The sequence below is a fragment of the Radiomyces spectabilis genome (assembly GCF_025331425.1).
Source record: "Radiomyces spectabilis strain NRRL 2753 chromosome Unknown BYT42scaffold_1, whole genome shotgun sequence".
Lineage (NCBI taxonomy): Eukaryota > Fungi > Mucoromycota > Mucoromycetes > Mucorales > Radiomycetaceae > Radiomyces > Radiomyces spectabilis.
This window is the reverse complement of record NW_026251926.1, coordinates 2,651,981-2,676,378: the sequence shown is the minus strand read 5'-3', so window position 1 is coordinate 2,676,378 and position 24,398 is coordinate 2,651,981. Positions and strand designations below refer to the sequence as shown.

Genomic DNA, 24,398 nt, shown 5'->3' with positions numbered 1-24,398 from the left:
TTCCGAATGAAGTCAAGAAGCACAGGTGGCGGGACAAAAATAACAAAGTATCAAACCCAAGCAAAAAGGTTAGTCATTCCGATAAAGATTTTAGGAAATGAAGTTTCTGTGTATTCACCGTCAATGGATGTTTATACCACTTGTCAAAACCATCCCACTGGTTTCCTACTATGGTATGCTACCCCTTTTGGTATGAGTTTTTTTTATCACTCAATGGGTGCTTCTCTCTATCATCATCTCTATCGAAAAAGATTGCAGAGCAATTTGGCAGACGCTTTGACCGGGATAATGGAGGAGAGAGCCATTCAGTAGTTGTAAGATAGCGAGTTTCCGTCGTAAGCACTATAGGTGAAATCCTGTTAAAAGCATGTGCGTAAGCCGTCCTTGGCAGATTCACTTACGGTTTCTCACACGCTTGCATGCAGGCTTGTTTCACAGTCGAGACAATCAACACGAAAATCTTTATCTTTGCCACACTTGGGACATTGTAATACTGCATCCTATTTTGCGTCTTTCAATACATAACTTTTTTTTTATTTAGACTGAAAAAATGATAACTGTTGAAAGCAGGTCAGAATGATACTTTAAACGTAGCTTAGTTAGTAACCATGGGTTGCTGTGTCTCAGTTAATCCTCGTTTTCGAGCACCCCTGGCAAAATCGGCCATTGGGCGTCCGATTCTGCAATATGGTTTTCTTGAGAGGCTTGGAATTTTTCGGATGTGTCCATGATGGGGGTACTCATATGGATGGGCGAATGTTCTTCTTCGTGCTGTGGTCCTGCGTTAGGAAGTGACATGGGCGAATCTCGGCTACTATCAGAATAGGACGACTGGTTGTCATTGTCTCCGTTACTGTCATCGTTATTCGCCAGTCCTGGAAGATCAGGATAGTTTTGCAAGTCATCGTATTGTACTCCTGTAAGTCCACGTTTGGTATCCCGTGAATATTGTTCCTCCTCTTCTTGCTCTGCTGCTCTGTATCCGTCATACGACGATGATGATCCTGAACCAGATGCAGTATTGAAGTCGTCGTGCCTTACACCAGTCAACGTCCCAACATTGAGCAAATCCTTGACCGGTTCTTCTCGGTAGTAATTACCACCTTCTGGAACAATGCCAACCAGTGAGGTTGGAGACGATCCACCGCGTTCTTCCATATCCTCCATTTCTGGTGAGTAATAGTATTGTCCTTCATCGTTTTCCTCTTCGATGTCGCTTTCTTGTTTAATGGAACCCTTGATACCTGTTAATGGCAAGTTCTCAGAGGTGAAGTGGATACTTTTAACGCCAGTGAGGCCGCCTGCGAAAAGCGTAACGGGACTGTCATTCGCCACACTGTCAGTCGTTTGTTTGCTGACGCCAGTAAGGTGAGGTTGTAATGCCATGGGTGCTGAAAGCGAAAGGGAGCGAATGTGCTGAACTTGCTCCAGAATAAACGAAGTATACGATCTCGGTAATTTTTGCAGGAACCCGTTGATATGATCTTCGAGGGAAACAAGCGTCTTTTGAGGAATTTTTATGCCGGATTCGATCAAGGGAATTTTCTTCTTCTTGTTGTTGCCCGTGTTTTCAATCGCTGGTCTGCCGGTGTTGCTTAACCGATAGAACAAAGATCCCTATGGTTATCATCACTTGAGACACTGCTTGCTTTTCAGAGCTTTTTTGGACATACGGAAACGGAAAGCAAATCCTTACGTCATATGCAGCACGCACGTCTTCCTTTCGTAGAACACCCTTTTGCCCAATAAAAAAATAGGCTGTGCACCACTCCAAAATAGCATTCGTCCTAGCTTTCAATGTTGGTTAATCCATATCACCCTCCTTGTTAGAAAATTCTGTCATACCATGCGGTAGGGTCTTTTCCGAGATTCATATTTTCGTTTGTCATCTGTAGTAATTCCTTGAAAGTGATGGTATTACCGCTAATATCTGTTCTTGCATACTTGGCGAACAGTCGTTCAAAGTTCTCAGCCTCGAAATTGCCGTCAGCGTCGTAGATACCGTTAGCATTTGGCTTTTTCTAGATAATTGGATATGAATAACCCAATACTAGTCGAGTTTTAATCAGATATCCAACCTGTGTATGTTGAATCAGTCTATTTATGTCTACCCGACAGCGTGGATCGGGTAACCATGAATCTTGCGATGCGTAAGAGAATACCACGCCGAGAAAAGTGCCAATGGTAACACTGAACAAGATACCATAACCTAAATTCATGAAACCTGTGCAAATGACTTGGTAAATAAAACGGTCATGCGGTTTAGTTGTCTTGTCGCAAATTACCTGCAACCGAATCCATCGGTGTAATGTAACCTTTCTTCCTCCTATCCCAAAACTGCGTATGTCCTTGGATCGCCTGGCATACCAATGTTAGCTTGACAGACGACTGAGCAAGGTGAAATATTATATTACATGTCGAGGCGCTGAATGGTTTACAATACTGATAGCAGACATAGTGATCAATGACTGCACGCCCTGTCTTTGTCCGGGTTTTTTTTTTTTTTGGTTTTGTGGAAAATGAAGGGAAGAACACGAATTTTAGGGCTTTTAGAAGCAAACAGTTCCTTTTATACTAGTAAGGAGCTTTTTTTTTGTCCGGACTTTTTTTTTTTCGCATCATGCTCATTTGAAACAACAAAGTTAAAAACTTTTACAGCTAAAGCCTTGTTGACATGCAATATCGTTAACAAATAAAGCCATAAAAGTAATTATACCAGTCAACGCAGATTTGTGCATCGTGTAACAGTCTGATGTCCGCTGATCGTACACTCGAAAAGACGAATGTCTTTCTTACCTGCCGATTCCCTCCTGAAATCGACAGATCCAGATATCATTTTTATAATTGCAAAAAAAAAGACCAAAGCAGTAAAAAAAAAAAACTAAAAAACTATTGTGACCTTTGCTTCCAAATTATGCTTTTTAAAAGCTGAAAGGCCGGGTCATAACAATACTGTAAAAAATTGGAACGTCGTCAATGACGGTTGTAAACATTCTATAGACTAATGATGCATGTCATTCTATGAGCCGTTTATTATCGCTTTCACATGAAATATTTTCCTCGTGAGGGACCCTTTTTATATACATTGTTGTCTTCTTTTTTTTTCCCGTTTCCCCCTTATTTTTTTCTAGAACATCTGGACGACTTTGAAAGCTCAACGACGCCGATACAGAACGGAAAAAAAGATTGAATTCTGACAACTCTGATGCAATTTCGAGTTTGTAAAAGTGTATTATGATCGAATGGAAGTCTATACTGAAAGATGATGTACAAAATGTTGCTTACTTCTAAAGTGCATGAATTTTTTTACCGTGAGACCTGTTGTTCAGTCATCGGTAGATCGAGAACGGGAATCTTTCCGTCAGGTAGACAGCCAATAGGACAGGCGTTCCATTGGTCAGCATCATATATTCTCCAAGTGCAAGTTTCTTCGGATGCGGACGCATCAGAGGATGCAAAGTTTGTCTGTGTAACAAACACGCTAAGTAAAATAAGCAATTTGGTATGCAAGTTTTTTTTTACCTTCTGTTTCAGAGAAACCATTTGATTGGCGAGATTTTCTAATTCTTGCTGTAACTGATCCTCTGTTCCATGTGCCATTTGTGAAGTCTCCTAATCATCATATAAACAATCTCGTAACGATTAACATTTTCACATGCTTGGAAACGTACAGGGCTCTGACTATTCCTTAACAGGAGGTCGATGTATCGTAAGAAAGGCTTAAGGGACTCTGCAAGTTCAGGTTGGTTGCTTAAAATCGTGTTCAAAACAATACGCGTGCTAATACGATAAAGTTAGTCTTAGGATTTGCGAAAATTTCGGTCATGACTCACTAATAAGTTGGTTTGCGCAGACATAATTCCAAGATATCGTCAACCAAAACGTCTTCAAAGGTGCAATCGAGGGTATTGCATTCTTTGACGAAATACTTTAACCAACAAGCTAGTCAAAATATCAGCACCACATATCCTTTTTTTTGATTCTTCTCTCTCTTGGTTCCAACTAACCTAATGTTAGTAGATAGCTGGCGCTGTGGGTAGGGCTATTCAACGGCTCCACAAAGGAATTCAGCTAAACCATTAGTCAGCAAATGTCCCCCTTCGAAATTAAAAGCATGATTCAGTCTTACAAACATAGGCCTCGGTTGAATAAACTTTTCGTCCAGAGTAAATGCTGTAAAGTTTTCCTCGTCAGTCCTGCAGATTTCCAGATGGTTACCAGTTTTTGATGCACTTACAGTCTTGAACTCCGATTGTTTGTACTATCGCTGCGATCAAGTCATTACCAAAGCCAGGAAACGCTTTATCCAATTCTTTGAGTAACGGTGTCCACAGTTGGATCAAATCATCCGAGACGGATAAATGGTCTAATGTAGCATGCTTTCTGTGGAGAGAAACCGCAATGTGAGAATCCAGATAGAGCTGAACATATTTGACCATTGACCTTACTTTTTCCCTACAGGCACCAGGCCTCCAACATTGAGCAGCAGCGGTATCACACCATCGCGGATAATTTCAGGTGAAATGCTGTGAATTATCTTTTGTATAGCAGAAATGTAAATCCCTCGGTTTGAATTTGCCGATGCTTTGAGGTCTATATGATACGAAAGTTTAGAAAGAGCAATATGTAGGATGCAGTTTTTGACCTACCCTTCAGATATGATTTTCTTGCGTCTTTATAGTTGCTGACCAACGATCTAATAGTGTCCATGACTTTAGGATCCACCACCGCGTAGCCTTCCGGCTTTATGGACGCTGACCAGAAAGAGTCGTGTAACCAGTCGATAGCCTAATCCAACATTGTCAGCTATTCTACAATTGTTATCATGAAACAAGGTGCACCATACCTTTTGGCTGGCAGATCGTAATACAGCAAGACTAGGCAAGTGTTCGTGAGTGCCGGCATGACGAAGTTCGACAAACCAAAGAGGCAAACCAAGTCGATCGGCTAATCCAGCAATAGATACAGCAAAACTGCCTGTCTGCTCAGGATCAACCATGCCATTAACGAATCTGCAGAAAACGCAGGCTTAACAAAACAGCTTGACAAAGATGATGAGCTTTTTTTTTTCTTTTACCTTACGATGGCCATCGCATACATGAGACGCAACTCTTGATGTGAAAGCCAGCTGCCGCCAAGCCCGCTATGATCACGTAGTTGAACTTGCACAAAGGCAGCCGTACTTTCAACGGCTCTAGGAAGTTTTCCTCGGCTGGTCCAGGCTTTGACCTAGGGTGACAGGTTTAGATCAGAAATACCATCGAGTGTCTGCGACAAGAAAAAGACCGTACCCGATCGATGCCTCGCTGTACTAATTCTGGGCATTCGTCCACATCAGCATGAAGCCAATGATAAACTTGCTCGAATTCGTGGTAGTCTGTCCACGGAACTATGCGAGGAATACGCGGCATAAAGAAAAAGATGGGAAATCGAAGCAGGAAAGCGGTGCCAGTTTCATGGATTTTCGCAAGCCACATCAAATTTGGCCTGAGCTCGATATTTTCCCTTTTCTCATCTTTATTCCTGCATGTCTAAACGAACAAACACAGACGATCCCGTCGCCGAAGGTGCCACAAAACGAATTCGACGTGCTGATGCTGATAATCACACTGCCGATTGCAATGATCCAGAATGTGAAGGTTGCGATATTGGCGATATCGACATTTCCTTTGTGCGACATGACAAAGATGGAGTAGGAAGCGCGGTGGAACCAAATGGACACGATCTGCTAGCGATGGCGCTTGACGAATGGGAAGACGGTGGAGAAAATAGTGAAGTGGCGAAACGTCTCTTTGACATGGCATTGGAGAAATTCAAGGACGACGACGATCGTCTCGGATATGCCTGTGGCCTGGTGCAATGCGGTCGTTGTTTACGAATCCAAGAAAGCATAAGAGAAGGATTGGATATTTTTAGACAAGAGGTCAAGAACAATCCAGATCAAGAGGTGCTCCTTCGATTAATCCAAGCTGCGTTGACATTGGCTGCCGATATCCGAAAGCAGAAGATTGCGACATTTGATTCATTACAGGAGGAACTTGAAAGCGATGAGGAAGACGAAGTTGCATATACCGAACTTTTGCAAAAGTTAGATCTAACGAAAGAAGAAGTAAAACTTTGTGGAGAAGCTACTATCAACGCCGATAAGGTAGATACAGACAGAGGATTTCCATAATTTCCTACATCTAATACTTCCCTAGGTATTCAAAGAAGCAGACAAGTTACCAATTGGTTCAGCATGCCGGATTCTCCAGGATATGCGAGTATACGCTGAACTATTAGATCAGCCATCACACTCAGAACATTGTATGTCGATGGTGAAGACGGCAATTCGCTATATCAAGCTACTCGAATTTGAGAAGAATGAGGAACTCCTCACTATTTGGGCCGCTTTTATTTTAATGGAACTAAAACTGTTCGAAGACTTTGACAAGCAAAAGGTAGGTCGGTACATTGATCCAAAATGAGTGGTTTGCTAATGAAGCTGGGTGTTTCAAGCCATTATGTCAAGAGGCAGAACAGTTGCTCGAAAAAAGCAAGCAAATTCGGGAAGAGAAGGGATTAGACGATGATCCATGGAGGATGCAGTTGGTAAGTTACTGTCATTTCAATTTTTAGCAATGAAGTAAAAAGACCCGAGACTAATATCAATTTTCAGGAGGGTTCTCTGAAACTCACATTATCAAACTTGGAAGATGACGAAGATAAAGTTTTGGAATACTACGACCAAGCCTCTGCGATATTACAAAAAGCTCTGGAACTGGCTCCAGGTAACTACAATATTTGAAATACATGGAAATATCTACTAACAATCTTTGCATCCAGATAATAAACCCTTGAAGGATATGGTCGATATGCTGGCTGCAGTTACAGAAGAAGAAGCAGAAAATCTATATAATTAAAATATGTTGCCATGTCCCGAGTTAGAACCCGAGCTCCATCAAAGTCATGGTCTCTCATGCGTCCCAAGATACTGACAACGACATTTACACAAATAATATTGTGTATACTGAAGTTTTGTGATCTTCAAGGTCACACGCGCAACTAGTCTATATGATTAAAACGAGAACACTTGATGACTATGATCGTATCGTGTGTAGGTTGTCTATGAATACGCAAAGATTTATGCGCACATCAACTAAATCTTACCGAAAAATCAACCGCTTATTGACAAAAGATTAGAGTACCATCAAGCGAGACCTTTGGATACACAAATTCGAGTGCGGAGTTCTGAATATTGCAAATGGAGCATCCCATTCCAAACGCATCTTTAATCAGCTACTATTCCCACTAGCCTCAGATTAACAACAAACTACAGACCGAAAGAGCATAACTTTGTGATCTTTAAGATCAACAGGCGCTACTTGTCTACATAATTAAAATCTTTCGGAAATTAGCGATTTGTAAATCACATGATCTACACTAAGTTATCAGGGCCTGTTAAACCTCTTTTTTTATCTTTCAACCATGCCTCGCTGCCTACTTCCACAATAATAGGCGAAACAATCAGCAGCAAGATGCCGTTTGCGCCATTTATGGTCAAACAGAGCATCGTCGTCTTTCGAATAAAAATGCGAGTAGAGCTCTTTTTGAAGAAAAGTGGTTGATGATACGACCGGCGTTCTTCTGTAGCATCATTCAATTTGTTTTTTTTGTCAGTTATACGTATATGTCCTTTCATTCTCTTTCAATTTTCAATGAATCGAATAATACATAAGCAGACGTGCTTCGATCTATGAATTCATGCATCAGTGGGGTGACTATTGTTTCATCCATGGAAAACCATATATTCTTGTCTTCAATTTTATCTTTCTTCTTTTGATTTTCTCTCTCTCTTTCTGTTTGCTTGATAAACCCTCACTATCATTGTATCAAGATCCCATCCGCATCCATCATCCAGACCATTCTTATCCCGTGTATCTAACTTGGTTAAATCGACCACCATCCTCAAAAAGGTAAGCGTCGAGTGGTCTACCATCGATTTTGCTCCGGCAAAACAGACTTACCTCTCCTTTACTTCCATCCTTCTTCCAGCTTCCGGTTTCCGTTTTCTTTTCGCCTGACAAGTTCTGGATACTACAAGTTGACTTTCTCTCGCCATCCATCCATCCATCTGGCGAAATCGGATGACGTCAAAGGCCATCGTCGGTGGTGTGCTCTTTTTAATCAGCAACGCTTACGTGTCCTCTTCATGTTCCTCTCCTTTGGATTGCTTCTCATCATATGGTATTCGAGATGTCTTCCCGATTATTGTATTTTTAGTTTTTAGTTTGTTTTGTATTTTATATTTCATGTACATATTCTTTTCGCAGTCTTTCAAGATATTTTACCTTTGTTATTTGAGTTTTCGATAGCCATTGATCGCTTGACATGACTTGGATTATATGACATTGAAAAATTTTTGAATTAGTATACGTTTATTACATCATAGCAAAGGAAAAGAAATTGGACTTGCCTTTGAACCAAATGGTGTACCGGAAAAAAAAAAACGATGAATACGGACCGCCAGGTAAGCTTCTTCTTCGATGCGGAAAATAAAATTGCTTCCAGGGACAGTTAAGCGATGGATCGGTGGTGTCAGCTTGAGCAGGCAAAAAATATTGACGTGGCCAGAAGTGACGGTAATTTCGAGTTGGATTCCAGATATCGAGAGTCCCCCGAATGGAAAGAAAGAAAAACAAATAAAGTACATGATGATAAAAAAAAAAACAATGGTCGCGTCAGTAAAAACCTCATAAAAAACCCTGTGGGAAAAAAAGGGGTGACGAAAATTTGAATCAATCAAAGAGCTTACTAACTCATTTTTTTAACTACCCAACATACCCACACATCTTTCTAGATCTATCATAGCCTGGACGGGATGGAACTGAGGGGGTCAATCAGTGCTGCCCTGCGCGTGTTCAGAAACAAATCACGTTGCAACGTATGCCATAAGGTTGTCATTAATATACCAAAGTCCGTCAAGAGTTCTCGCCCAGGATATGCCGTGTATGCGTTAGGCTTTTTTGTCTGACGAAAGTCGCTCAATGTAAGAGGGCGGCCTCCGGTGGCAGGCGGCATCCATTGCACAGCGGGTGTACGGCTTGTTAGCTACTGATCACTTTAATAAACGAGCATGGCATTTTTTATCTTAACCCGTATACATGTGGTATTATAGTTGCTACAGATCTATCGGGTTACTACGGTAGAAATTACAATCATAGCCGGGCGAGGTATCATGCCACAAAAGGGTATGTATGGATAAGTCAGATGTTATGGTCTCAGACCTTGGGGGTTTCTTCATCATGCCATTCCCATACTTTGGTTCGCATATCCTCCATTTGAACATCGCATGCAGTACGGACCAGACCGTCTTTCTGTAATTTTCTCAAATGAAGGACAATGCCTCCTGCAGCTGGTAGATGTAACGAAGGTGGGTAATCCTTGTACAATTCTTCAACGATATCCATGACCGTCCAATTACGATCACGATTTGTCTTCATCAAGTGAATAACTTGTTGCTCTCGGTATTGTCGATGTTGGATATATTCGTCAATCTTTGCAACGCCGTTTTCGATAACAGGACCGTGACCAGGATACAATTTTTTCGGTTGTAGTTGTCTCAGTTGTTGCAAACCGTCCATATAACTGGAAAGATCCTCAAATACTGCGCTGCCATGACCCAGTACACAATCGGCAGTAAACAAACTCTGTTCTTCTTCCAGCCAAAAAGTGCAATGGTCCTTTGTGTGACCCGGTGTGTAAACGACACGTAAGGTGACTCCGTCTGCAGTGAATATTTGACCATGGTGCATTGGCTGCAAATCGATATCGGAAGGAAAATGTTCCATGTGACCCGAGCAGCTCCCTGTCGACAAAGGGAACTTGTGAACTCGGATATCGTTATCAGGATTCAAATCAACGGAAGACAGGATATCACGGATTCCGCCCCAATGATCCCGATGACCATGGGAAATAATAATGTCTGAAATGGCGGCATCGGGAGAAGACTCTTGCAATGTCTGTTTCAAGAGCGAAACATATTCAGGCACACCTTCTCCGCTGTCTATCAGTAGCTTTTTCCTGCCTTTACCGAGTAAATAAGTGTTGGTCCCTAGATGCCATGACAGTGAGCCACTTCATTCATACATTGCGAGCAGTATATTGTTCCTGCCTTGAAGAGTAAATTTTCCTGGGTTAAGGCCTAAAATTCGCCAGACACACTCTGACAATCGAACCGAGGAAGGTAAGGTTAGCAGTGCCTCTGTCATGAAAAAACTAACGACGCTCTACTTTTGGAAAGCGAAGAACAATGAAGTCAAATGCATAACGCGAAACAGCCAATCAAATCGCAGATTGGTCGAATTGATGACGCAAAACGGGGCGGGCGGGGCGTGAGCGCGCGGGAGCGATCAAAAAAATTCCTAAAGAAAAAAAAAGGTGGGCCTTCTGAAATTGCTTATGCCACAGCTTGCATGACTTCTTCTCATTCCATTCCCCAACGGCAATCGAGTACGTTATGAGCTGTGTATAATGCCCGCAGTTAATTAATCGTTTTGATAGTGCAAATATCCCACGAAGAATCTGGACTTCCAGTTCGGAAACGCATTCGAGGGCCTGCAGAGGGTCGATACAGCACATTAACGTCCGCGGCATTATCGCCTTTACCGTCAACCAGATCACGTCCCCGCCATTCCGTTTTAAGTCACGATGATCGTCAACTTACGCAAGATCGCTTTTCCATGGTAACGGAAGCCTTTAGCGAACTCGAATCGTTTCTGGAAGGCTACGTTCCTGCAAATACAACAGATCAAATGAGATTTTATCGCCAACTAGAACGCTGCATCAAACACTTGAAAGGCAGACTTATTGAAGCTTCGCATCAAGATGTCACATCGAGCAGTGTTATGGAAGAAGTTAAAGTTCAAATGCTCGAACTACACTCGCGGGAACAGAGAGCCGAACGACGCGCATCACAGTTTGCTTTGGAACGCGACGAATTGGATAAAAAAATGCAAGAGTTGAGCCGCTCTCACAACAATCAACTTTCTACGCTTATCGAAAAGCTTGCAAAACAAAAAGAAATCATGGCGGAATATGATAAACTCGGAGGGTTGGAGTCGTTACACGAGGAAAGAATGCGATGGAAGAAAGAAACCGAACAGCGATCCAAGGCGGATGCCGATAAAATAGCCCAGCTTGAAGAAGCGTTACGTGCCAAAGAGAAGGAACTGGAAGAATATCAGTCAAAGGTGTCGGAAATAGAGCGAAAGACAGCAGAGCTGATGTTATCAAACGATACCGAGACCCAACGTATGCAAGAGGTGCGAGCAAATCTTGCTGAAAAGGAAGACTTACTGGCGGAACAAAGTCGCGAACTGAACAACGTGAAATCAATACTGGAAGATACCGAACAACGTTTATTGGATGCACAAGATCAAAATATGAATTTGGAAGATTTAATCAATGAAGCGAAAAATGAAATTCAAGTGAAAGCAAAGGAGAATGAACGATTGCAGTCATTGATGACGGACAAAGAAGCTATGATCAAGGATTTAACGTCAGCGCGATCCAATCTGGAGCACAGCATTTACGAAAACAGAAACAGTATGTCATCCGTTGAAAGGCAACTGCACGATAAGGATGCAGCGCTGCGTGATTTGCAAGACAGACTGTCGCAAAAAGAGAAGACGATCCGCGACCTGAAATTCTCACAAGAGGATGCAGCAGCTGAGTTGGAGATGGTGAAAACACGGCTGATCTCGACGGAAGAAAAATTACGAGACAGCCAGTCATACGTCACGGTGTTGAAAAACGAAATTAAAGAGAACGAGAACACCATCTTCCAACTCAAGAACACCCAGAGCGAATCTTCTGACGAGATTAGCAAGATACAAGAAGATCTGAAATACGTTGAAGATCACCTATTGCAGAAAGACTCTAAGATCAAAGAATTACGCGACACGGTAGCCAAGCAAACAAACACGATCAACGAGATGACGGATTCGCGAACGCATCTGCAAGCCGAAGTCGAGACGTTGCGAGAAAAAATAACCACATTACGCCAGGAAATCGACGACAAAGACGCGAAAATCAGCGATTTGAATGTCATCATCCGGAGCAATGATAGCAAGATTCGCGATATGGAGCAAACTTATCAGCATTCTGAACATGATTCGGTGGCTCTCAATAATCAGATGCGCAATCTACAAGGACAAATAGAACAGAAGAGTCGCACGATCGACGAGATGATAGAATCAAAGGCCCATTTACAAGCTGAAGTGCAGACGTTGCAACAGGAATTAACGACACTACGCCACCAAGTCGACGATAAAGACGCGAAGATCAGCGATCTGAATGTCATCATCCGGAGCAATGACAGCAAAATTCGAGATATGGAGCAGAGTTATCAGCATTCCGAGCACGATACAGCCGGTCTCAAGGATCAGTTGCGCAGTCTACAGGAGCAAGTTGATAATAAGAATGGGATGATCAAGGGATTGCAAGAAGAGATTGCGGAGAAATTGAAGATGATCCTGGATACCGAATTCCTCGTTTCCAATGCCCAGGACGAGATCGATAGCGTGCGCGGCCAACTCCATACGCTGGAAAACGAAATCGAAGACAAGAATGCAATGATTCAAGATTTGGAGACCGAATTGCGTAGAAAGGACCATGCGATTGAACAGCTGGAGTTGACGCAGAATACTTCAAAATCCCTTGAACGTCAATTAGCCGAGAAAGACTCGTTGGTAGCGTCGCTAAGATCCGAATTACGCATTACCAAGCAACGCTTGGAGTCAGTACAGTTGGAATTGGAGCGCAATCAAGAGCGTATGCGACACTTGGAACAGAAAGATGACATTATCTATGATCTCAAGGAATCGAAGAGCACACTTTCGCATGAACTCCACGATGCAGGTCGACGTTTGACGAAGATGGCAGATGAAGTCGCGGTCAAAGAACGTCACATCGAGGAACTGGAGAGCATGCGATCCAATGTCCGTCACCGTTTGGAAGAAGCACTTGGCCAGAAGAAGGCTTTGGAGGAAATGATAGATACGATGAAGGTTGATATTGAAACCAAGGAACACGCCATCACGCAGCTGGAAAAAGACCGTTCCGACTTACAAAAAGGATTTGATACTGCACTTTCCCGCGAACAAGAATTGGAGGCGACATTGGTGGTGCTGAAGGAGGAAATGGCCGTGAGAGAAGATCGGATGGGCGAGCTGGAGCACGCGCAGTTGAACCTCGAGTATCAACTCAATCAAGCATCGACACGTGAAAAAGAATCAGAGCAGACAATTGGACAGCTGAAACAAGACTTGGACATGAGCAAGAAGCACATTGCAAGCCTCGAAGAAAATCAATCGAATGACCAAGCACGTCTTAACGAGATGTTATCACGAGAGGAAGCATTGTCAACTGCGAACCATCAACTGGAGGAACAAGTTTCACAAAAGAACGTCATGCTGCAAAAGCTGGAAATCGTATCGGAAACGTTGGAGGATACCACGGCGCATATGCAGGTGCTGGAAAATTTATTGCGTGAACGGGATATTCAAATCAACGAGCTTCAGCAACAGCATGGCACCACGTCGCAGCGGCTGCAAGAGGTCCTTGCCGAAGCCAATGCCAGGGAAGACAAGCTTGCGGATCTCGAGCAGTATGTCTCGCAAATGGAATCCAACCAGACTCGATTGAATGGACGACTGAATACGGCGAATTCACGTCTAGAAGAAAGAGAGAACGAAATGCAGACATTGCAGGATTCGTTGACGAGAAGAAATACGGAAATTGTTCGATTGAAGCAGTTACAGTCGGATGCAGTGGCTCGATTGGAAGACGCCGAAAGAGAACTTCATTATGCACGATCCGAAATTGTGTCGCTGGAAGCTAAAGTACGAGCCAATGCCGACGCTAATATGGTAGTAGCAGAACGAACGGCGCGCATCACTCAACTGGAAGCAACCGTGAAGCATGTGCAAAATGAACTGGACGATGCGGTTCGCAAACACGGAGAAATTGAACATAGACAAACTCAGGAAGTGGAAGATTTCCGTAAATGGGCGAGAGAATGCGAAGCGACCCTGGACAAAGAGCGACGCCAGCACGACGAGGAAATTTCGCGCGCAAACAAAGAAATATACAAGTTGGCGGAAGAGATCGATCAATTGAACGAGAAAATCAATCAACAATCGAATGAACTCAAAACGGTTCAAATTGAATTACGCGACGCCGAAACAGCCTTTGAAGCCGAACACCATGAAGTCAAGCGACTCAAGGAAGCTTTACATCTCTTGCAACAATATTCACAAGAAGCCCTAGGGGAGTCTGGTTGGATGTAGTTTTAATGTACATACTTCTTTGATAGTTTTAAATGGCCCTCTCCCTATGAATACTTATACCCTTGCTAAGCAACGCCACAAAATTTGCAGCGTAACCCAACTCCCCAACGAATTTCATGCAGCTAAGCTACGGCCAGCACAAATCTTTTTAGCTCTTTTTTTTCCTGGGCTTTTAAATCCCCTTTGATTGGCTCTTTTAATTTGCAACGATAAAGGCTGCAAGCCACCGTCAATGCGCCAAATTCAGAGTCGAGCCTCCGCGATTTTTCGTTTTGGTATTTGATCGTTTCACAGCGAAAACTGTAGCTGAGCGTCATGGCAACCGTAGCAGAACCTTCTAAAGAGGCTTTCATCAACCTTCTTTCACAAATCAACGAGAATGAATTTCATGACTTTGATGCCTTTGTACGATCGGCTTTAGGTCTGTCTCGGGATTGACGTTGAGTTGACCGACCTTTTTACTTATATTGATTGATGTAGACGAGTATCATGGTCAGTTGCATCACCATGGTGACGATAATGCCGAGGATATCGAAATGGAAGATCATGACGGTAGCTTCCAACCTGTCAACGATCTCAAGATGGTCCGTTTAGGCCGTATCATCAAGGAGTTGCGTACCAAACTGCCTCTTTCCGCTGAAGCGCCCGAGGAAAAAACCATGATACCCGACAGCGAAGAAGTAAGACAAATTTACACCTCTATGGAAAATATGCACACGGGTTATTGATGCCAATGGCTTACAGTTTAAAGATTTCACTGAGAAAAATACTGTCCATGTCGATGGTTTCTTATTCTCAGAAGAAGATGTTGACGAAATTTGCGACGAAGGCAAACTTTCCCGCAATTATTGTCTGGATTGTCAATCACGTAACGTGGCGCCTTTGAGTACGCATTTAAAACGACATATAATGATAGCATGAAAAGGTTGACCTATTTGATCACCATAGATTTCATTTCGCATTCTGCCTCGGTATTGCAGTTGCAGTTCCTGTACCAGGTGGCTTTAGCCGATAAGACAAAGGGCAAGGTCATTGTTGATGTGGGATCTCGACTGGGTGCTGTTTTGTATACCGTAAGTGATATGCTCCTTCATCCGCATGGTACGATGCTAAATGGGAAGCTTTTTTTTAGGGCTATTTATTTACGGCAGCCAAGAAACTTATTGGCGTCGAGATCAATGATTGGTTCTGTAACTTGCAGCGAGATATGGCTAAAAAATACAAGATGGACGACCGTATTGAGGTATGTTTCTCCCATTTATGATGTATGATTTATGATGGTTATTTTATTTTATATGGTATGGTATTCTCATGCAATGGATGTATCATAGGTGGTTTCCAAGGATATACAACAAGTTCCGGAACTGTTGCAGCAGGCCGATATTGTGGTGATGAACAACGTTTTCCAATTTTTCAACGATCTCAGCACCCAACAAAAAATTTGGAAGTATATCCGAACAGAGACAATGAAAAAGCCCGGGCTTTTATTAGTGACACTGCCTTCACTGCAAGAGCAGCTAAAAGAAGCAGGCTTATCGCAAAAGTTGTTGAAGGGATGGGTAAAAGAGGTCAAGTTGAATTACGAAGCAGGCTGGTTCCAGGACATCCACGAAGATGAGTTGGAAGAGATCCGACAGGTCCATTTGTATAAAATCCTTTAATAGCATAGAGAGTTAGAATTCAGCAATAGACAATCAATATCAATGTTCACGGTACCCTTTTTTTTTTATTCGTATGTACAGAGAGATAACTAGGCATGTTTAACTTTTTGATGAGCTCGACTGGGCTGTTTCGCATGTCGATATATGTAGACGACAATGTCGACGATGACGGCGATGGTGATCGGGGCAAGGATAGCTACGGCAAGGTATTTGGCAGTCGTTGACAGAAACGTAACCATCAACCCCACAATGCTCCAGGCATCGAAGGTCAAAGAGTCTGCCATGGCGGATTAGATTTATTTCAGAAAAGAGGAAGGGACATCTTGCGGTTGATCAAATCAACCGTGCTGTTTTCAAAGTCAGTGACTGTCGGGTAAACTTCTTCGATGAGGGTTCCCCGATACGCTTTCCGAAGCAAAGAAATATATCATCTACAGCAATCAATCTAAAGTGAAGATGAAAGAAGTTTGGGTGTCTCTACGATAAATTTTCGGGCCTAGTCGCTATTATTATGATGCCAGCAAAGCAATTATTTCACAGGTACTGAAGTAACCAAATGGCCACAGCATCATTTTAATCGAAAGAAGAGTTAGGTTATCACAGTTTATTAAAAAGAAAAAAAAGTGTAGCTTGTGTCCAACAGAACGCAAACCGAAATGATATGGGTCGTCAGAGATGGTTAACAGCATCGACAACCGGGAAAAAGTTCTATCATGTAGAATACAAGATATCTAATGATCTTTTGATCGATTAGATTAGATGGCTGAAAATCATAGAATCTTACTTTCTGGATAATTACAAACATAAAGCATCACAAACCGAGCCATGGGCGCCTCGGAAAAACAATCTTAGGGCGTTTACGCGGCACTTTCATCAAAAGACGCCAGTAAGGGAGATAGCATGACGTCCACATTTTCATATGCCACGTTACAACACATGGATATCAACCGTTTGTATTCTTGATACCGTTTTCCGGGCGTTTGTGCTTTCATTTTCATAATGTCCTTCACAAGTTGTTGCCGGTTCTCTTGCAGAGTCTTCAGTGTTTGTCCAAGTTTGACGACGTCGTCGATCAATTGCTGCTTTTTTGCCGCGTCATTTTCCGGTTTAGGTCCATCCCCGCCACTCATTTTTGCGTTCTTTTCTTCCGAGTCAATCATATGTGACAATTTTAATCTTTGATGCTCGTGCGTTAATTTACGTAGACGGAGCTCAAGATGATCAGCTTCTGCATTGGATTTGGTGAGTGAGGAGGGATCGAATTGAATATGGTCCAGCATATGGTGGGTGCTTGCTAAACGTTTTCGGTTGAGATCCAGCTCGGTTTTCTTTTCCTTCACAAGTGTTTCCTTCTGCGTCAAATCGCGTTCATAACTGCCGGCAAAGCTGTCGAAAAGCTGGGATACCGCCGGTGTTGAGCGGTCATTGGCAAGCATCTGCTTAAACATGGATTCAACGCGCTGACGGAGACGTGCCCGTGTGGCGTGTTCGTTGCTGGATGCCGTTTTGGGCGATACTGCATCACGAAAAGGTCTCGTTCGTTCGCTTTCGGCAAGATAATCTTGGGAAGTCATTCCTTCTTCATTGGCAATCTCTGTACTGGCACCCGCGTCCATCAGTAGACGCACAAGCTTCTTGTTGCCAATCCGCGCTGCGATGGTGAGGGCCGTGTCACCGTACACATCCTGGACGTTGAGTATGGAAATAAGTTCCGATCGGTTATACGCCAATTTCTCAATCAGACATTCCATATAATAACGGGAAGCATGCACTTTGCCCTTCCAACTTGCGGTGGCCGCGACGTGGTGAAACACGGTTTGATCTTTCTTGTCGATATTGAAAATGGTTCTTTGCAGCATCTCCAGCAATTGATGAAACGATTTGATATCAAAGTTATTGGTAAACAAGACGCTGCGCATCAGTGCTGTTTGCCCTTTGTAGTTGACACGGTAGATGTCCGCGCCGTGATGAATCAACAGTTTAACGACCTTCAACCGTCCCATGGCGGCGGCCCAGTGAAGACTGGTGTGTCCTTCATCATCAATGATAACGTTCACGTCGAGATCACGCGGTGGATGAAGTAACAGACTCGGAACGTCAGGATCATCAGCTACGAAATGTTGAAGCAGTTTCTGTGCATACGGTTCGCGATTCTCGAGTTCATCACCCATCGCGTCGTCCACTTCAACTTCATCCATATATAATCTAGACCGTTTTTTTCGTCGTCCATGGGACGTATGCGGCGTTCCCATATCGTCAACCATCATTGTATCTCCAGCCGTCATCGACCGATACAAAGTGGAAGGAGAGGCCGAATTCCGAGTGGTTGTTACCATCGGGATATCGTTGTCCGCGACTTCACTGTACTGGGAAGAATTCTCTGAAAACTCGTCGTCGTATCGTTTGGGCTTTTTGCGTCGTGTTTCTCGTGCTTCACGTGGTTCGCGTACTTTGCGTGGCCGTGTAGACGCTGCCGTCACATGTTTGGGTGCAATAGGTGGGCTGGTGTCGCCTTTGACAAAGTCAAACATGGGTTTCAGTAAATGGTCAACATGGTACTGTTCTGCCAACGCAACGCCTCGTTCAAAGGGGACCCACGTTCCTATACAACTGGGAAGTCAGTACTGCGCCATTGCCATGGAGAAAGTGAACACGTTACCTTGGTATTTTCCGTAGCCGCCTTGAACTTTTTCGTGTTCGCCAGTCTGTACTTCTCGTTCCAAAATGCGGGTTCGCTGTGGTTTATCGAATTCGGCCACTTTTAGGATCTGCGTGGCATTTAGATAGGAATCGGAGCGTCGTCTCATGACAGCAATGCCATTGCATTGCATTTCATATACGGGGACTCCAGAGTAGGTAGCTTTAAATATTTGAGCTTGGGCCATGGATGTAGTAGATGCATAAACCGCGCGTAACAAATCCGTAAGCTGAGAAAAACACAGAGGTAAATTTTAAGCGAGCACGTGGAAATTATTTTTGTGGACGCAGCACAACCAGTCGACATATTTAGCATACTCAGGTTTTTTTTTTTTTGGCTCCCCTTCTCCGTACCCGCTTCTGTCTCCTTTTTTTTATATACTTTTCCACCTCTTCCCGGTCGTTCATATACTTGTTCATGTCATCTGAAACTGAACCCATTGGTGTCATTTCCTCCGCCACCGCTGGCAAAGCGATCCAAGTGAAGCTCGTGCTGTTAGGTTTGTAGATTGAAAACTTGACAGGAATTAACCATTGCAATGTGACAACGACGTGCTTATAGTCTTCAACAACAGGTGAATCCGCTGTCGGGAAATCGAGCTTGGTGCTACGCTTCGTTAATCGTGAATATCAGGAAAATCGGGAACCCACTATTGGAGGTAGGCAAACTGTTACGCGCCGTCTGTCACCATGCTTTTTTTTTTTTTTTTGATACATTATTCTAACGGCTCTCTTTCTTCTTACTGCCTGTTTTGAAGCCGCATTTTTGACTCAAAAGTGCTTTGTCAACAATCGATCTATCAAATTAGAAATCTGGGATACTGCCGGCCAAGAACGTTTCCATTCGCTTGCTCCAATGTATTATCGCAATGCTCAGGCGGCTGTGGTTGTATACGATATCACCAAAGCGGTGAGTGGATTATAAAAAAAAAAAAAAAAAAAAAACAAAGAAATATGCAAAAAAGAACGCTAATGACGTACAAACTTAGTCTACGCTGGAGAAGGCTAAATCATGGGTGAAAGAGTTACAACGCCAAGCCAACCCGGACATTGTGATCGCTTTGGTCGGCAATAAACTTGATCTTGTGCAAGAACACGATGCAGAGAGCGATGTAGAAAGACAAGTTCTCACAGAAGATGCACAGGCATATGCAGAGGAAGCAGGCTTGATATTTTTCGAAACAAGTGCCAAATCGGCAGAAAATGTCGACGCCGTCTTTACAGCCATCGGTAATTAGGAACTTGATTTTGATTACTGTTATCAGTCACTCACCACGCGCTTTTTCTCTTTTGCTCTAGCTCAAAAAGTTCCCGTGGAATACTTGCTGTCATCCGGAAGAAATACAAGTAATATGCGTGGCCCAGGCACGAATGGTCGATTGGATATAACCCAACCTTCATCAACATCAGCGTCGGGAGGATGTGCTTGTTGAATGATTTATACCCCCAACCTATGCTCTATCGCATACCCTCGTTTGCTCTAACAAGTAAATATTGCTGACCAAAGCATAAAAATACTTCCATGATTTTTTTCTGCCCTATCGTCAGCACTCTGTTTATTTCCAGCTGTGTATATTGTCCCTGAACGGAATTGTGTTTGCAACAGAGCATAAATATAAACGGTTATCGCTGTCTGATTTGCACGTTGAATTCTGGAAATCTGAAGTTACATCGTTAAAGGGGACACCCATCCAATCTAAAGTCAAAATTCGCGTAGACCTGTTTGAATCAAGATGACGCCCCAACTGCAAACATGGTCCCGTTCGCAACGTAGCGACGGCTGTTGTCGTGAGACATCTTGTACACTGTCATTATACAAAAAGTTTCGGTTTCGCAATTTCCAATTGTCGAATAGTACATTCCTACCTATTCTATTTGTTTTGCGTAGCTTAGCTTGCGGGGAAAGCAGTCTGTATTTCCGAAAGTTCAGTAGCAATGTGGTTGCCAAAAAGTAAAACTGAAGAAAAATTTCACTGAAAATACAACAAACAGATCATCTTTAGCATAATACCATTGAGATTATATAATATTTATTGATCGTATTCCTTGCTACTCAAGGCGTAGTAACTAGCGCATTAGTATTTTACTGGCGCGATCTGAACATTGGGTACTTTCTGGTTAAAGATAACATAATGATTCTTCAAAAAGACGTCGCCCAAAATTGCAAAAGGTAAACCTGCGTAACTGAAGCCTGCAATGCATTGACCTTGGAATTTAGCGTAAATAAGATCGGAAGAAGGAATGGTGAACTTAGTGCCGCCAATCGTCAATACCAGAGGTGGCAAGGAGGCAGTGTCACAGCTGATGGTGAACGTGCCGTCTCGGTTGTCGCGAGCGCCGTACAGAGAAGCTACTTGGCGAGCCATCGAGTCCGTGAAGATCATGAGCGTGGTACCGGTGTCAAGAATACCATGGAATGCACCGGCCACTTTTCTGTTGCCTGAACTTAGGCCGTCGACAGTGATACCCCAGAAACCTTGAGACTTGTCGACACTCACTGTAGTCAGAGCACCGCCAATGTGAGCTTCATTGTAGCCTCCGAACACGTATTCTATGCAATACAACTCGTAAGTTATAAATCACATTCAATCAAAATAATTGACTTTGTCCTTACCTCCGCCACCGCCTTGAGATTGCTTGCCCAAGAACACGCCAAATACAGGCTGGCTCACTACTCCCTGGCTAATGAGGTTCGACATTGGCGTCTTGATGTCTGAATAGGCGGCAATTGAATCAAAGCCAAGACCCAGCAAGCCGTCAATTGGATCACTCTGAAAGGCGGCCGACTCCTTCTTGGCAAGTTCGATCGCCTGCTTATTAATCTTGAGGCCACCCAAGTCCACAACGTCATAGCCAATCACACCACTGGCGGTCGAACCATCGCCGTAGGAAATAGACCAGGGACGACCATCTTGCTGATAAGTGCTCGATTTCGAAGGATCGAATTTGGTCTGCGTGGAGCTGCACGTGCTGCACAATGTTGAAGCTACAAAACAGTGCGACATGGTCAATCTCAGTCGTCGTCGATCTCTGACGTGAAATCAAGTCCCCAGCTTACCGAACCACATATCCGATGAACCAGTGTCGAAATCAAGTTTCAACGATTGAGGAGGCGTGCCGACCTTCACGACGCCGTAATATTCCACGTCATACAAGTAATCCGTCATTGACACGCTACCAGGTTTGATGCTCTTTGTTTGGATAGTGTACTTGGCGTACTTTCTCTGGGCCTTGATTACAGCATAGGTAGCGTTGGCATGGAAATCAGGGTTTCTCTGAAGATCCATGCGCACTACGGGTGCCGTGTTTTCGACAGGGGCAGCGGTGGAAACCATGGCCATGGCCGCGACGGCACAAGCATACAACGAGAGTTTTACCATACTAAAGGTTGAGAAATGAGAATTGAAAGAAGAAGGAGTTTAACCAATGGTTAATTGATTGAAGGTTCTTGCCGTGAGCTAACGAGAGCCTTTATATATTTGATAGGCGTTCGATATTCAGGCACCAAGTTCCTCTCCGCCTGAGAACATTTCACATTCACTGCAAATGGCGTCAGCATCCCATTTCAATAGATTTTTGCCATAAAGAGTGACGAGGGCTTTCGAAATGAGGATGACTGAAGCCGTAAATCACCGATCCATGCATTCCCGCTGGTACAAGACGGTAGCACAAGAACAAGATAAAGCTCCGGAAGTAGCGAATAAAGTATGAGAATATGTAAAGAGCGTGATTGTTGTAACCAGATAATTTCTGACCAAAATTGTCTGTATTCCCCTATAAAGGAAGGCAACACCGTGATCTTCAAGCGTCATTTGTCTCTCCCTTTTGATTTTCGTATGTGTCCAAGGTGACACTGCAAGCTTACTTTGGCACTTTTGGCTCAATATGTTTAATGCAACAGTTTTTCCGAGAATGAATAAAGCATAATGCATGAAAATAATGATATATATTTTTGTAACGGTCGACTATTCTAGATGATCTGTATTCTAAAGTATTTTTGCAGCTTGTTGGACTGAATTCCCACCCGTGTTCGGTACTCATCGTGAACGCGAGCATCCTTGAACGCTTCGGTATGTCGCACATTAGCCTTACGCCCGTCCGTAATCAATAGGCGTCTGTTGCCCGACGATCGAAGGGATTGATAGACATTAGATTCTGAGTACTGGCCAATCAGCTTGTTAATTAATACAGAGTCTCGCGTCTAAAAAGATGACAAAGTACAAATACGATCAGCAAAAAAAATAATCCCGCATTATCCAATTGAACTCAAAAATTGCCCATTTGCATGTGTCGTAACACAACCATTATGCATCTGTATAAGGGCAGACATACCTCTTCGGGTTTCAAGCTCTGATCATAGTAACGCTTGAGCGCGCGGTGCCCCACGATCGCACCACTTGGGAGTACCAGGGACATCTCGTCATCTGCCAGTTGCAAGGATTGTGTTAATGCACTCAAATCGGCATCCGCATCCACTTCCTCGCCATCCAATTGCGGGTAGGACGAAGAGAAATCGTAAAAGTCGACTAGTTCAGCCGCATCGTCATCTTCTTCATACGCAATCTTGCAGTGTCCCTTGTCAATCTACGAATGATGCAACCTGTGATTCAGCAAAAGACATTCAAAAAAATCCAAGATACGCGTTTTCGTCTTACCATATGGGCCCGAACAGCTTCAAGCGACCGTAATCCTCGACCTTTGCCGTTACAGTATAAACACAGGTTACCGACACTGATTTTTTCGCCTAGATATCGCACCAATCCTCGTAAATCGACCAAGAACTCAATATCGGGTATAAAAAAGCTGTGTGTGGTCGTCATATGGGTCATGTTATCCTCGAATGTTTCGGCTTTATGAGTACAGAAAAGACAATCGGTTTCTTCCAAGCGTTTTGCCGACTTGATTTTTTCATCGATTTTCGCCAACATTTCTTCTTCAGTGGTTTCATCAGTAATTGTAAGATCGATCGGGCTTTCTCGCTCGATTTTTTCCTTTTCTTTTGCTGCAGGTGCCTTGACACGATTGGCATTTTTGGCCTCCATTTCTTTATGTTTCTTCGATTGCACATGATTGTTGTAAGTATTCTCGGTGGCAAAGGATTTTCTATGAGTTTCACATGAGCCGCTGTTTGCTTGAGAGTCTATATAAGGCAAGGTGATCTTTTTACCTGCAAACGTCACAGTAGCCCTTGAACTGTTGAGTCTCCGTAACTCGAGTCTCGGCTTCCTGCTTTGCTGTAACAAATTTTGAGTTGGCCTAAAGGGATTACCGACTGTAACTCTGATCGAATCTTACCATTGACTTTCAACTGAAACTGTTCGTTGCTGATCGGTGGCAAATTCGCCACTTTACGCTTCAAATTGTAACGATGCCAATCAGATCGATAATGAAGTCTCTGACTATCAGCCGACTGAAATGCAACTTGACATGATATACAGGTATACAATCCAGAAGAAGGAACCGCAGCTTCTTGATCACTCATGATAACCTTTTTTTTTTAATCGAGGGATGAATGATCTTTGCTTAAAAAGAAAAAAAAAGCTGCGCCAGAAGAAAAGGCGTCCCAAAATCCGAACGGCAGTCACAATAATGGTGAGCCGTGAGCGGAGTTCAAAAATGGCGGGGTGCTTGGATGTGATTTGAGCCGTCAAATGCAGTAATTCATACAGCAGCGAGCACAGAGTGATAGAACACTTTGATGATGATCAAA

General features: G+C 43.3%; 10 protein-coding genes across 10 annotated transcripts; 3 read left to right on the top strand and 7 right to left on the bottom strand.

Moving 5' to 3' along the window:
* Positions 1–427: 427 nt before the first annotated feature.
* BYT42DRAFT_553776 (Caleosin related protein-domain-containing protein) lies at positions 428–2,542 on the bottom strand. Its single transcript, XM_051566529.1, has 6 exons — positions 2,415–2,542; positions 2,286–2,358; positions 2,079–2,224; positions 1,846–2,021; positions 1,697–1,787; positions 428–1,617 (listed from the first exon to the last, which is right to left on the bottom strand). The coding sequence occupies exons 1-6, from the start codon at positions 2,454–2,456 to the stop codon at positions 628–630; spliced, it is 1,518 nt and encodes a 505-aa protein (XP_051428768.1). The 5' UTR covers positions 2,457–2,542; the 3' UTR covers positions 428–627.
* A 652-nt stretch (positions 2,543–3,194) lies between these two features.
* On the bottom strand, positions 3,195–3,545 carry BYT42DRAFT_553775 (uncharacterized protein; the record flags this gene model as incomplete). Its single annotated transcript, XM_051566528.1, has 1 exon — positions 3,195–3,545. A coding segment is annotated over one exon (239 nt), but the record flags the coding sequence as incomplete, so codon positions are not given.
* On the bottom strand, positions 3,195–5,514 carry BYT42DRAFT_553770 (Las1-like-domain-containing protein). Its single transcript, XM_051566527.1, has 11 exons — positions 5,292–5,514; positions 5,078–5,229; positions 4,847–5,012; positions 4,650–4,788; positions 4,449–4,593; positions 4,238–4,383; positions 4,130–4,173; positions 4,008–4,071; positions 3,834–3,942; positions 3,523–3,780; positions 3,195–3,465 (listed from the first exon to the last, which is right to left on the bottom strand). The coding sequence occupies exons 1-10, from the start codon at positions 5,475–5,477 to the stop codon at positions 3,561–3,563; spliced, it is 1,371 nt and encodes a 456-aa protein (XP_051428766.1). The 5' UTR covers positions 5,478–5,514; the 3' UTR covers positions 3,195–3,465; positions 3,523–3,560.
* Position 5,515: 1 nt separating this feature from the next.
* Positions 5,516–7,096, top strand: BYT42DRAFT_525745 (uncharacterized protein). The gene is made up of 5 exons (XM_051565338.1): positions 5,516–6,148; positions 6,201–6,440; positions 6,499–6,591; positions 6,659–6,770; positions 6,826–7,096. The coding sequence occupies exons 1-5, from the start codon at positions 5,528–5,530 to the stop codon at positions 6,900–6,902; spliced, it is 1,143 nt and encodes a 380-aa protein (XP_051428765.1). The 5' UTR covers positions 5,516–5,527; the 3' UTR covers positions 6,903–7,096.
* Positions 7,097–9,068: 1,972 nt separating this feature from the next.
* Positions 9,069–10,361, bottom strand: BYT42DRAFT_553757 (beta-lactamase-like protein). The gene is made up of 2 exons (XM_051566526.1): positions 10,154–10,361; positions 9,069–10,093 (listed from the first exon to the last, which is right to left on the bottom strand). The coding sequence occupies exons 1-2, from the start codon at positions 10,248–10,250 to the stop codon at positions 9,261–9,263; spliced, it is 930 nt and encodes a 309-aa protein (XP_051428764.1). The 5' UTR covers positions 10,251–10,361; the 3' UTR covers positions 9,069–9,260.
* Positions 10,362–14,645: 4,284 nt separating this feature from the next.
* Positions 14,646–15,991, top strand: BYT42DRAFT_609961 (uncharacterized protein; the record flags this gene model as incomplete). Its single annotated transcript, XM_051571337.1, has 6 exons — positions 14,646–14,751; positions 14,811–15,010; positions 15,075–15,216; positions 15,279–15,403; positions 15,463–15,573; positions 15,662–15,991. The coding sequence occupies 6 exons, from the start codon at positions 14,646–14,648 to the stop codon at positions 15,989–15,991; spliced, it is 1,014 nt and encodes a 337-aa protein (XP_051428763.1).
* A 596-nt stretch (positions 15,992–16,587) lies between these two features.
* BYT42DRAFT_553753 (uncharacterized protein) lies at positions 16,588–18,937 on the bottom strand. Its single transcript, XM_051566525.1, has 2 exons — positions 18,651–18,937; positions 16,588–18,593 (listed from the first exon to the last, which is right to left on the bottom strand). Exons 1-2 carry the CDS (start codon positions 18,874–18,876, stop codon positions 16,849–16,851), a joined length of 1,971 nt encoding a protein of 656 aa, XP_051428762.1. The 5' UTR covers positions 18,877–18,937; the 3' UTR covers positions 16,588–16,848.
* Positions 18,938–18,984: 47 nt separating this feature from the next.
* Positions 18,985–20,271, top strand: BYT42DRAFT_35600 (ras family-domain-containing protein). The gene is made up of 5 exons (XM_051563198.1): positions 18,985–19,188; positions 19,264–19,347; positions 19,447–19,598; positions 19,678–19,918; positions 19,988–20,271. The coding sequence occupies exons 1-5, from the start codon at positions 19,107–19,109 to the stop codon at positions 20,119–20,121; spliced, it is 693 nt and encodes a 230-aa protein (XP_051428761.1). The 5' UTR covers positions 18,985–19,106; the 3' UTR covers positions 20,122–20,271.
* Positions 20,272–20,763: 492 nt separating this feature from the next.
* Positions 20,764–22,068, bottom strand: BYT42DRAFT_609958 (syncephapepsin precursor; the record flags this gene model as incomplete). Its single annotated transcript, XM_051571336.1, has 3 exons — positions 20,764–21,239; positions 21,303–21,674; positions 21,747–22,068. The coding sequence occupies 3 exons, from the start codon at positions 22,066–22,068 to the stop codon at positions 20,764–20,766; spliced, it is 1,170 nt and encodes a 389-aa protein (XP_051428760.1).
* A 499-nt stretch (positions 22,069–22,567) lies between these two features.
* Positions 22,568–24,268, bottom strand: BYT42DRAFT_553746 (C2H2 type zinc-finger-domain-containing protein). The gene is made up of 5 exons (XM_051566524.1): positions 23,984–24,268; positions 23,856–23,922; positions 23,344–23,791; positions 23,021–23,272; positions 22,568–22,889 (listed from the first exon to the last, which is right to left on the bottom strand). The coding sequence occupies exons 1-5, from the start codon at positions 24,168–24,170 to the stop codon at positions 22,659–22,661; spliced, it is 1,185 nt and encodes a 394-aa protein (XP_051428759.1). The 5' UTR covers positions 24,171–24,268; the 3' UTR covers positions 22,568–22,658.
* Positions 24,269–24,398: the final 130 nt, after the last annotated feature.